The sequence below is a fragment of the Heterodontus francisci genome, chromosome 23 (assembly GCF_036365525.1).
Source record: "Heterodontus francisci isolate sHetFra1 chromosome 23, sHetFra1.hap1, whole genome shotgun sequence".
Classification (NCBI taxonomy): domain Eukaryota; kingdom Metazoa; phylum Chordata; class Chondrichthyes; order Heterodontiformes; family Heterodontidae; genus Heterodontus; species Heterodontus francisci.
In genome coordinates this window covers 17849497-17861932 of record NC_090393.1, presented here as the reverse complement: position 1 = coordinate 17861932, position 12436 = coordinate 17849497, and the positions used below count along the sequence as shown (strand labels likewise).

General features: G+C 40.3%; 1 protein-coding gene across 2 annotated transcripts in view; it reads right to left on the bottom strand.

Annotated features, from left to right (window-relative positions):
• Positions 1 to 12436, bottom strand: part of coro1cb (coronin, actin binding protein, 1Cb) — a 198441-nt gene that overhangs the window by 7991 nt on the left and 178014 nt on the right. For both annotated transcript variants that reach the window (XM_068054781.1, XM_068054782.1), the window contains 3 exons: positions 6656 to 6801; positions 5230 to 5287; positions 3847 to 4083 (listed from right to left, as the gene is read on the bottom strand). In XM_068054781.1, coding sequence (XP_067910882.1) covers positions 3847 to 4083; positions 5230 to 5287; positions 6656 to 6801 — 441 coding nt within the window. The remainder of the gene's footprint in view (positions 1 to 3846; positions 4084 to 5229; positions 5288 to 6655; positions 6802 to 12436) is intronic.

Here is a 12436-nt window from a genome sequence, read left to right as displayed (position 1 = left end):
CCAAGAGCAAGAGACGAGTTGGATCCAAAATTGACTCAATGGCAGGAAGCAAAGGATGATGGTCAACAGGCGTTTTTGTTACTGGAAGGTTGTTTCCAGTGGAGCTCCACAGGGCTCAATACTAGGTCCTTTGCTTTTCATAGTATGATTTAATAATTTAGACTTAAATGTAGGGGGCATGATTGAGAAGCTTGCAGATGATACAAAGAAATGGTTGCCTGGATGATAGTGAGGAAGACAGCTGTAGACTTTAAGGAAGATATCAGTGGACTGGTCAAGTGGGCAGAAAATTCAATCCAGGGTAATGTGAGGTAATGAATTTGGGGAGGGCGAACAAGGCAAGGGCATACTCAATAAATGGCAGGATACTGAAGTGTACAGGAACAGAGGGACTTTTGGAGTGCATGTCCACAGAATCCTGAAGGTAGGACAGGTAAATCAGGAGGTTAATAAGCCATACCTTTGTTGATCAGCCTTGGCACAGAACATAAAAACAGGAAGGTTTGCTAGAACTGTATAAAGCACTAGTTAGGCCACAGCTAGAGTACTGCGTACAGTTCTGGTCACTGGATTACAGGAAGGATGTGATCGCAGTACAGAGCGTACAGAGATTTACACAGTTTGTTGCCAGGAATGGAGACTTTGAGCTATGAGGAAAGATGGGATAAGCTGGGATTGTTTTACTTGTAACAGGGGAGGCTGAGGGGAGATTGAATTGAGAGGTATAAAATTATGAAGGACCTACAGTGGATACGAAGGACTTATTTCCCTTAGCAGAGAGGCCAATAACCAGGGGGCATAGGTTTAAAGTAATGGCAGAAGGATTGGAGGGAATGGAGAAGAAATCTTTTCACCCAGAGGGTGGAGGCGGTCTGGAACTCACTGTCCGAAAACATGGTGGAGGCAGAAACCCTCACTGCATTTAAAAATGTGGACATGCCCATGAAGTACTGTTATCTACAGGGCTACAGATCAAGAGCTAGAAAGTGGGATTAGTAGCTGGATCACTTTTGTAGCTGGCACAGACACAATGAAAGAGTAGGAAATAGTAAGGGGTAAGTAATAAAGTCTGAATTAACTTTACTGTGCATGTATGTGAATGCACAACATGTGGTAAATAAGATTGGTGAGTTGCAGGCGCAGATAACCATGTGGAAGTATGATGTTGTAGCTATAACAGAGACCTGGCTCAAAGGAGGGCAGGACTGGGTATTAAATATTCCTGGATACAAGGTGTTCAGGAAAGATAGGAAAGTGCTGGAGAGACAGGTTGCCCCAGAGCAGTCAAGGACAGAATCTATTTGGCAAGAGCTAAGGAACAAAAAAGGTTCAATTACATTGCTCAGTGTAGTCTACAGGCCACCAACTCGTGGGAAAGATGTAGAGGAACAAATGTGCAAGGAAATTAGAGAGGTGCAGGAATTATAGAGTAATTATAATGGGGGACTTTAAATAAAGTGTGCTAATGACAGATGTCAGGTGGATAATACAACCGAGAAACAGGCTGAATATAGAAGGTTCAGAGGGGAATAGAAAAAACAAATGAGCGAAGCAAAGAGAGGGTATGAGAGCAGACTGGCAACTAACATAAAAGGAAACCCAAAAGTCCTCTATAGGCATATTAATAGTAAAAGGATCAAAGGAGGAGTGGGGCCAATTAGGGACCAAAAAGGGGACTTACACATGGAGGCCGTGGGCATGGCCGAGGTATTAAATTGCATCAACCTTTACCAAGGAAGATGCTGCTGCACAGGTCATGGTGAAAGGGGAGGTAGTTCAGACACTTGAAAGGTTTAAAATGAATAAGGAGGTATTATTGGATAGGCTGTTTGTATTTAAAGTTAATAAGGCACCAGGACTGGATGAGATGCCTCCAAGGATACCGAGGAAAGAGAGATTGGAAATTGTGGAGATACAGGCCATAATTTTCCAATCTTCTTTAGACTCAGTGGTGGTGCCAGAGGACTGGAAAATTACAAATGTTTCACCCTTGTTCAAAAAGGGTGCAAAGATGACCCAGCAACTGCAAGCCAGTCAGTTCAAACTTGGTGGTGGGGAAGCTTCGAGAAACGATAATTTGGGACAAAATTAATAGTCACTTGGACAAATGCGGGTTAATTAAAGAAAACCAGCATAGATTTGATCAGGGAAAATAGTGTTTAACTGACTTGGAATTCTTTTTATGAGTTAACAGAGAGAGTTGATAAGAGTCATGGTGTACATGGACTTCCAAAAGACATTTGATAAAGTGCTACATAACAGACTTGTGAGCAAAATTAGAGCTCAAGGAACAACATGGATACAAAATTGGCTGAGAGACAGGAAACAGAGTAGTGGTTAATGGTTGCTTTTCCAACTGGAGGAAGGTTTACAATGGAGCTCCGTCGGGGTTGGTGTTAGGACCCTTGATCTTGCTGATATATATTGCTGTACAGGGCACAGTTTCAAAATTTGCAGTTGACAGAAAATTTGGAAGTATTGGGAACTGCAAGGAGAGTGTAGAACTTAAAATGGACAGACAGGATGGTGGAATGGGAGAACAAGTCGCAGATGAAATTTAATGCATGGAAGTGTAAAGTGATTCATTTTGGCAGAAAGAATGTGGACAGACAATATAAAATAAAGGGTACAATTCTAAAGGGGGTGCAGGCGCACAGGGTCCTAGGTGCAGATGTGCAGAAGTCACTGAAAGTGGCAGACGGTTGACAGCGCGGTTAATAAAGTATACAGCATCCTAGGCTTTATCAATAGGGTCATAGAGCACAAAAGCAAGGAAGTTACATTAAACTTGCATAAAACACTGGTTTGGCCTCAACTGGAGTATGGTGTCCAGTTCTGGACACCACACTTTAGGAAGGATGTGAAGGCGTTAGAGAAAGTGCAAAAAAGATTCACAGGAACAGTTTCAGGGATGAGGAACTTCAGTTACGTGGATAGATTGGAGAAGTCTGGGCTGTTTTCCTTAAGAGAAGGTTGAGAGGAGATTTGACAGAGGCATTCAAAATCATAGAGGGGTCTGGACAGAGTAGATAGAGAAACTGTTCCCATTGGTGGAAGGATCAAGAACCAGAGAGCATAGATTTAAGATAATTGACCAAAGAAGCAATGGTTGTTAATTGCGTGTCAATGGTTTGATTATATGCAGATGAAAGGTGTTAATTGGGGTTTTAGTTGAGCATTCACAAGCAGACACTCAGACTGGTGGAGGTTTTGAGTGAGAAGCTGCATGCTTGTAATCCTTTTATTCTGCACAATAAATGTGAAACTGAGTAAACATAAGCTCCAGCATTATCCTTCCATAACAAGCTTTGTGGAATTTAACAATGGCGACATGAGGAAAACATTTTCACGCTGTGAGTAGTTAGGATCTGGAATGCACTGTCTGAGAGCATGGTGCAGGTAGGTTTTTAATCGAGGCATTCAAGAGGGAAATTGGATTATTTGAAAAGGAAGAATGTGCAGGGTTATGGGGAGAAGGTGGGGAGTGGCACTGGGTGAATTGCTCCTTCAGACATCCAGCACAGACATGACTGGCCGAATGGCCTCCTTATGTGCTGGGAATTTCCTATGTTTCTTTGCCCACAGTGTATGACACCAAGGTTGGAAATAGCATGAGAGAAAACAAGGTAATTCAAGAGTTAGGGTTAAGGCCATGGACTGTACCAAGTAGGGAAGACTGGATTGAATGAACAATTTCCTCACTTGAGGTTCTTAAAAAGAAAGTCAGAGTAAAAGGAGACATTAAAGTAAGCCTAGGTTTTAATACTCGGGAAAAACCAGTTTGTTAGGATGTGCATCTGGAGCTTAGAAGGAGTAGACACACAGCAGCCTGGTTGATGCACTTACTGCATTGGGGGTGGGACCCATCATGGGAGTACTGCCACTTTCAGTTTTTTTGTTCAGTGCTGGTTTGTCTAAACGGTTCCTCTGGACTTTAAGCTCTCGGTTTTTCCCAGGTACATAGCCATGCTTCAGGGAGATGAGAATGGGGTCCTTGTTTTTCCCTTCAAACCATTCTTCTGCTTCCAATGCTGCTTCTGGTCCAGGTGTTTCAGGATATAAGTCATCTTGATAAAGGTCAGACTAGATAAGAAAAAAGATAAATCATTTTACAAGTCAAAAAGAAACAAACAGAAACGAGCATACTTCAGCCTAGAACCAGGAGCAGCAAAAAGTGTGCAAGTTCAGGAAAAATGCAAATATTTGAAATCTGAAATAAAGAATACCAGATGAGTTATGGTTAATGCCATGAGGTTTTTTTTTTGCAATTAATTCTTGGAATACAGGTGTTGCTAGCAAGGCCAGCAATTATTGCCCACTCAGTTATTCTCGGGATGGTCGGGATGAGCTGCCTTGAAGTGTTGCAGTCCAAGTCGTGAAATATGGGATATAATGACCACTCAGCTTCTATTCTGATAGAGAATTAGGTTATCTTTTTTAATACAGTAAATTTTAACTACAAAGTATTTAGTTGGTTAAAGGAATGCTTCTGGGGAACCTCATCGCCACCACCTCTCTACGTTGTGTGATCTGTTCATTATTTCATGTCACATCCACAAGGAGGAAGCCTTTACATCAACTGAATGACAGCTGCCCTGTGATATGCAATTTTACAAAAGCAAGGGAATCAAATCAAGGGACTGCAGGCAGGGCAAAAAACACAAAACTCTTTTTTTTTAATTGAACATAACTGATACAATGGCATAGCATTGTCCTTGCTTTGTGCATGTGGATGGGTGGACTTCAATTTCAATAACTTATTTCCCACTCTTATGCCCCTCTGCTCTCTTTCTCTTCCGCTCCTCCAAATACTACTTTTCTGTCATAGTACAAGCAAATAACTCAGTCCAGACTGTCAGCAATCAACCTGATACAGCTGTAGCGTAGGCAGAGATTTGCCCTCTTTCTTGGAAGTTCCAAGCCTTTACCTCGGTGTGTTACCCCAACAGCATATCCAGTACTGTGAGGTATCATAATTGTATCCTATCTGGGACAGTTTACCACTGCCCCTTCAATATTCTTACCACCTCACATGGTATTACAATATTTAGCCTGTTCTTGCATTCAGGCCTCTTAGCACCACCATCCCTTCTTGGGCCATAGGTAGAGTTTGTAACTCCTTCATTCACTTAGTCACCAGTAGAACCAACACCAAATCACAAATGTCATACCATCTTTGCCTTTATATAGAGAAGTGAAGTTCTGCTTTCAAGCCAAAATTTCACCCACCTTTCTTGGCACAGTCATGATAATTGGCTCACACTTCCTTTCATGAAGCTTATAAAACCTGCAGATCAAAATTAATATTTTTAAAAACAAAATTCATGCAAAAAAGATGTCAGTACAGAATTCACTTGAATAAAATATTACTAATCTAACAGAAAAGTATTTTTCAGTGTCGATTTAACAAACCAGTAGTGCATTTATATATGTATGTAAACAAACCCTGCCCAGTAATACCTCTTGAAACCTTCACCAAAGAACCTAAGTGGAGACTGGAGCTTTCAAGGCTGTAATCTCACCAGTTTCAGATGCCTTATAAATCACTTGACCTTAATGGAACTGCTACTGAGTAACCATTATTCTTTATATATTACTTACAATTTATCACAGGTATGACAGATGAGCTAGGGAGGGTTACACAAAGCCAACAGTACAAACAGGGATGCACAAGAACTAGTTTGTGTATTTATATAAACATAAATTTCTGATTCACTCCAGAATAGCATTCTTACATCTTGCAATTTTCATGTTATTTTACTTACAAATGGCCTACATTGAGCTTCATCTGAACAGTGTAGAATGCCAACAAGAGGTCAGAGTGGGACTGGGAAGAATGAAGTGGAAAGCAATTGGAAGCTCAATATTCACTCCCGCAGTACTGCACTGAAATGCCAGTCTCTAGATTTTGTGCTTAAGTTTGTGAAGTGGGGTTGTAGAGTGGAAAAAGTCACAACCTTCTGAACTAGAGGCTAGAGTGTTACGAACTAGGCCACTATTAGTCAACAGAGCTGTGTCTAACTTCATCCAATGGAAAAGCAAAATACTGCAGATGCCTTTTAGTCAGAACCGTTCTGAGTTGTTAACTCTCCACAGATGCTGCCTGACCTGAGTATTTCCAAAATTCCATGTTTTTATTTCATCTTTGACGGCTTTGGTAATCACCAGCACTGTACAACATTCTTGCTCTGACTAGTTTCTGCAATTTAGATATTTTGAACTGGATAACGTTGCACGTTTCAGAGATGAGTTAAGTTTCAGGCATTTATAAAATTTAGTTGTGAATCGTGAATCACTGGCCCAATTCCAGATCAAAGATTCATCTAATAGCTTTTAATTAATATTCCTTTCATGGCTTACTGATCAACTTTCCCAGTATTAGTACAGGGCAGCAGGTCAACATCAGGGACCTTGCTCACTTTCTTGCTTGAGGAATGAGTGGCAAGTGGCACAGCTGAACAGAAATTTGCTAACCACAACCAAATAGCTAGTTTGCAAGAGATATTATCAACAACATTTTTTAGATTTCTCAACTCTCTTCCTCCCATCAGAAGAGAATGATGTAAGTTAAAGGACAGAAACAGCCTACAGGAAAGGAAACGTTTTGCTTACAAAAAGGCTAGGTTCACCCGAACTGCAGCACAGTACCCCTTACCTGGCAATCTCACATTTGGTAACATCAAGGCCCCTTTTTGGCATATATCCCATCCCTCGCTGTGGCTCCTTGCTGGCAAACGTGTTTAAGTAATGGACATACGGCGCTTCATCTGTGATCTCGAAGTAGCGAATACTGCTGTCACCCTGTTTTAAACAAAAAGTCAGAGTTAAATCGTTGCACCATAAATACTCAAAGAACTGAAAATTAAAACCTATGCATGGCATCACTGTGGGGAAAAGAAGTTAAGCCAAACAATATAGTGCCAATCAATAACCTAATATGCACCACCTTTATGGTGTGTATATTAATTCCCTCAGCACAGTAGCTGGTCAAAGCTCCCGTACTTGCAGTTTTAAATCAAAATAAACACATCGTAATTTTTCATTCTTCAAATTTTATGATTGCACAATGAGAAGACTACCCTTTAATAAGGAATAAATTAATATTTACAGTGCTACCAATGTTGATGGAGGAAAGCAATGGTGAAATGGCCTACGAAATAACTGTTACGACACTTCAAAGTAATCCATTGGCAGTGGAGGTTTTGGATGTTCGAACGGTGCGAAAGGTGCTGTATACATAGAAGTTCATTCTTTTCCTAATTATGTGGTACTGAATATTCACATATTAAGTTATTTGGCTCAGTTTCCTACTTGTCCAAAAAGAAATCAAAATTACATTTAGAGAGTGAATACGTAACTGGTACATTTTTATAATAGATACAACTGACAATGGAATAAATTTAACTCATTAGCAGCTAAAAACAAGCAGTTTTACATCAAACCCACATGCTCAACTGTGACAGGTCACAAACCTGAAACATTAACTCTATTTCCACCTCCACAGATGCTACCAGACCAAGCTGAGTATTTCTAGCATTTCCTGTTTTTTAAAAAACCGTGACAGGATTTGTTTTGAATATTTTGTGGTGTGCTTCACAATGCCTTTGTATTAAAAGGAGGTGTTGGTATGTATGGTGAATGTGAGCAACTTTACATGACTTTAGGCAAAGGACTTTCTGCTTCATATGGCATCCCCTCCCCAGATACAGATTAGCATCCAAGATCTAGACAGACCCCTTCAACGAGTCTCCACACCACACGCTGGTCCTTCAGCACATCAAGAGTATCTTTCTTTATAAATTCACCAGCCATTTGATTAGGAAGAAAATGTTAGAAATATAAGCTACATTGGGGGATTTTTACCACCAAAAAACAATGTGAATAATCACATTGAAAACAGAAGTCCAAGAAGAATGAGGAACAGAGATGGGAAATAGCCCCAGTACAAGCCGAGTGAGAGTATTGCTCTCTCAACTCAAGTACATCATCACAGGCTGTGTGTGCAAGAGTCACAACAAACTTCATTACACACCTTATGTAAGCAGCACACTCAACTCTGCAGTCAACACTGGTTACAACCTTTATGCATCAATACAAAAGCCATCTCTCCTCCAGCGTGCTGAAAGTAGATATTAACCATTTTATTTAGCAAATATGCAAAGTAGAATTGGATATATGCTTAAATAGCTAAAGGTAGAATTGAAGAAGTTTGAATGGTTTAATTGGTGGAGAATTTACAAAAAAAAAAATCTCCAGACAGTCTATGGTGTAGTGGCAATTTTAGAAAGTGGAAAACAAAATATTTACTTTTGAAAAAAATACAGTCAATTGATATGTATTAGATACACTATACCACACAGTGCATTAAAACTGGTTAATAGTCTTAAGGCAAAATCCATTGGGTTGATCGCAATGCAATCCATCCAATGCTCAAGGTTTGGACCTTGTGTGTCAAGGTCCATGTTTTCTTGCTGGCACAACTCAGTTTAAACCCTGCCCTGAAATACCTCAAGAACTGTCACTTTTCTACAAGTTTCTGACTTCAAAAAAAACATGGTTATGTGGATAAACTGCTTAGTGTCTGTCGGATGAGCACAGTAACCTCCCAAAACTTAGCAACAGCACCTTTCAATCAGTGGTGAGACACCTTGGACAATCCAAGCTTCCATGCCAGCACACTGCACTGAAACACAACTGTAGCAGATTGATCAGGCCACGAATTTGGCTTTTCTTTAGCAGCAAAGAGAAAAACTCTTTGAAATGAAACTGGCTCAAATAGAACAGCCTGTGTGAGGCTTTCAAAGAAGAGATCAACTGGAGGGGACGCAGTGGGGTTGGCAGTAAAGGAGAGAAGCTATTTCCAATCAGCTGAAAGGGGATCTGGCCAAGGTGGATAGGAACTAACGATTGGCAAGTAAAACGCTAACTGAGCAACAGGAGGGCCTTTAAAGAGGAGACAGCTCGGGTACAGACTAGACATATTTCCATGAAGGGTATACAGGGCAAGATTTCAAAGTTCACAGATGACACATCTCAAATGTAGTATAGCGAGGAGGATAGTACCAATGGCAGTAGGACATAGACTGGGCAGACGCATGGCAGATGCAAATAAATGCAGAGGAATGTGAAGTGATACATTCTGATAGGAAAAAGGAGAGGCAAATATAAACTAAATGGTACAATTTTGAGGAGATTGCAGGATGAGACAGACCGGGGGTGCATGTGCACAAATCTTTAAAGGTGGCAGGACAAGTTGAGAAGCCTGTTATAAAAACATATGGGATCCTTATCTTTATTTATAGAGGCAAAGTACAAACGTAAGGAAGGTATGCTAAATTTTTATGAAATAATGGAGTAGTGTGTCCAATTTTGGGCATCACACTAAGATTGTAAAGGCTTTAGAAGAGGGTGTAGAGGGGATTTACTGGAATAGCACTAGGGATGAGGAACTCCAGTTATGTAGAGAGACTGGAGAAGCTGGGATTGTTCTCCTTAGAGCAGAGAAGAAGGGGCGATTTAACAGAGGTGTTCAAAAATCATGAATGATTTTGAAAACAGCAAGGAGAAATTGTTTCCAGTGGCCAAAGGGTCAGGAATAAGACGACACAGATTTACAGTTATCGGCAAAAAAACCCAAGATGGGATGAGGAGAATTATTTTTACGCAGCAAGTTATGATCTGGAATGTATTGCCTGTGGTGGAAACAGATTTAGTAACAACTTTGAAAAGGAAACTGGATAAATATTTGAAGGGGAACAATTTGCAGGGCTATGGGGAAAGGACAGGGGAATGGAACTAATTGGATAACTCTTTCAAAGAGCCACCACAAGCATGATGGGCTAAATGGCCTCCTTCTGTAATGTATCATTCTATGATTCTATCTTTTGCTGAAATGGAGCCAACCACCTAAAGTTAGCTTCAATTATTTTTATTACTATAACTTTAGCCAGCGATTTTACTTAAATATACAGGCTATGTTAATAGGTACAGAATCTCAAACTAATGCAACAATAATACTACCTACATCTAGAATTCAACTTTGTTTTTAGATTAATTGTTCAATGGAAAACCTCGGTGTCTCTCACTAGAAGGAAAGCACATTAATGCACTCTACATAGAGTTTGCAATGACTAGAGGCCCTGTTTTACAGATTCTATTACACAGGCCTTAAAGTTTACTGGTGTTTTGAGATTATCTTCTGGTAAGCTTCGTTGATGATGCATGTATATAATTTGGATATGGGCAGAAAAGGATTGATACCCAAATTTACTTAGAGGATTTGATAGACATTGATTTTTTTTTTTTAAGAACATGGGGAAAGTGTTAGGATATTTTTATACAGTTGTTTGAGAACTTGGGGTGCTGTGTCACAAGTGGCCATTGAGGCGGAGACCATATTATTATTCAACAGGAACTGGATAAGTATTTCTGGTAATGGAAGCAGATTCAACAGTAACTTTGAAAAGGGAACAGGATATGTAAAAAATGAGGGATTGACAAGGCTATGGGGAAAGAGGGAGTGGGGCTAATGCGATAGGCTCTTAGAGTTGGCAAAGAACGATGGGCCAAATGGCCTGCCCGTGCTATATGACTGTGAATATAAAAAGACACAGGACAGTGAAAGATTAGAGTAGACGAGCTAGCAGCAGCACAAGTGATATGACAGAATTGCCTCTGTTGTATGCTGCGGATTCTACACATCTACAAATAAAAAGAAGCGAATGGCGAGACAGCACCACCTCATGGAGCAAGCCTGCACTGCAACATACATGAAAATGTTCTGGAGATAAAAATGACAGGCTAACAGTTTGGGCCCAGTCTTTTCATCAGAAGCCACATGATCTTGATGGCGTATCCACCCAAAATATTAACAAGTCTGACATATTTGTCAGTTCCAAAGGGTCACTGACCCGAAACGTTAACTCTGCTTCTCTTTCCACAGATGCTGCCAGACCTGCTGAGTGGTTCCAGCATTTCTTGTTTTTATTTCAGATTTCCAGCATCCGCAGTATTTTGCTTTTATATTAACAAGTCTTCTCTCCTTTTAGATACTCATGGACCTGTCTTGTATTTCTGGCTTCTAATTTTGGAACTTTAGCAGTGTTTTAATACAATGCAAGGAGAGAAGTAGTCTCCAAGAGCAAAGGGATTTTAAACACTAGTTACTTTCAACAGGAGATCATTCCTACTGTTCACTAGTAGACTGAGCTACATCAAGAGGGAAAGTAGTAATATTGCTAGATCGCTAACTCGAGCCTCCTGGTCAGCCAGTGGGCATTGACAGACGTAACTAGGCTGCCAATGAAAGCAAAGCCCACAATAAAATGGAGAACGAAAAATGCCTGTTTTATTTATTTATTTAGAATTACAGCACTGAAACAGGCCCTTCGGCCCACCGAGTCTGTGCCGACCAACAACCACCCATTTATACTAAGCCTACAGTAATCCCATATTCTTCATTGCCTCCCTACACTAGGGGCAATTTATAATGGCCAATTAACCTATCACCTGCAAGTCTTATGATGTAGGAGGAAACCGGAGCACCTGGCGAAAACCCACGCAGACACAAGGAGAACTTGCAAACTCTGCACAGGTAGTACCCAGAATCGAACCCGGGTCCCTGGAGCCGTGAGGCTGCGGTGCAAACCACTGCGCCGCCCTTTACACCGCAAGCAAACACCATAAAAAATGTTTCATGTATATAAACAAACATTTTAATGTGTTGTCTAAATAAAGTCCTGTTAGTGTCACTGGGGAAATGGCTGAGGAGGCAAACAATAGTCAAAGTGATGCTTGTGGAACTGAAAGCCAATAATGAATTGATGTATTCAGAAGGGGAGAGGAACAAACTGGAATTTTGTGAAAATCTCTGCTAAAAAGGTGGAATTTTGGCGAATACTTTTCCAAGGCTCAATTTTCTTAACATTTTAATAGAGAGGATTTTTTTTTTTAAAATAGAGAGCATTTCAAACTGTCTAATTTTAATGTGAATCACATTGAGAAACGAGTCGGTATTGTGGTTACCAGGAGCTTGAATGAATCGGTTATTTTAACTGTGCATATGTTAGTTGTTAACCCTGGATCATTCAACCAGTTTCTCTTGACAAAATCACATTAAAAATTAGACAGTTTGAAAATCTTCATTAAAAAAGGGTACGCCACAAATTAAAAATTGAGCCTCGGAAAATTATTTGCCAAGTTTCCACCTTTTAGCAGGGATTTCCACAGAAAAGTCCAATTTTTTTCCTCTCCCCTTTTGAATGCATCGATTCAGTGATGGTGGCAGTTCCACAAGCATCACTGAGTTAATACCCAGCCTGTATGGTTGTTATTCACAGGTAAATTATAATAAGTGACTGTGGACAGGATATTTATTGCGGACAACACTGCAGCCAGGCCAGATACCTTCCTCACCTGACTCTCTCATATACTTTAC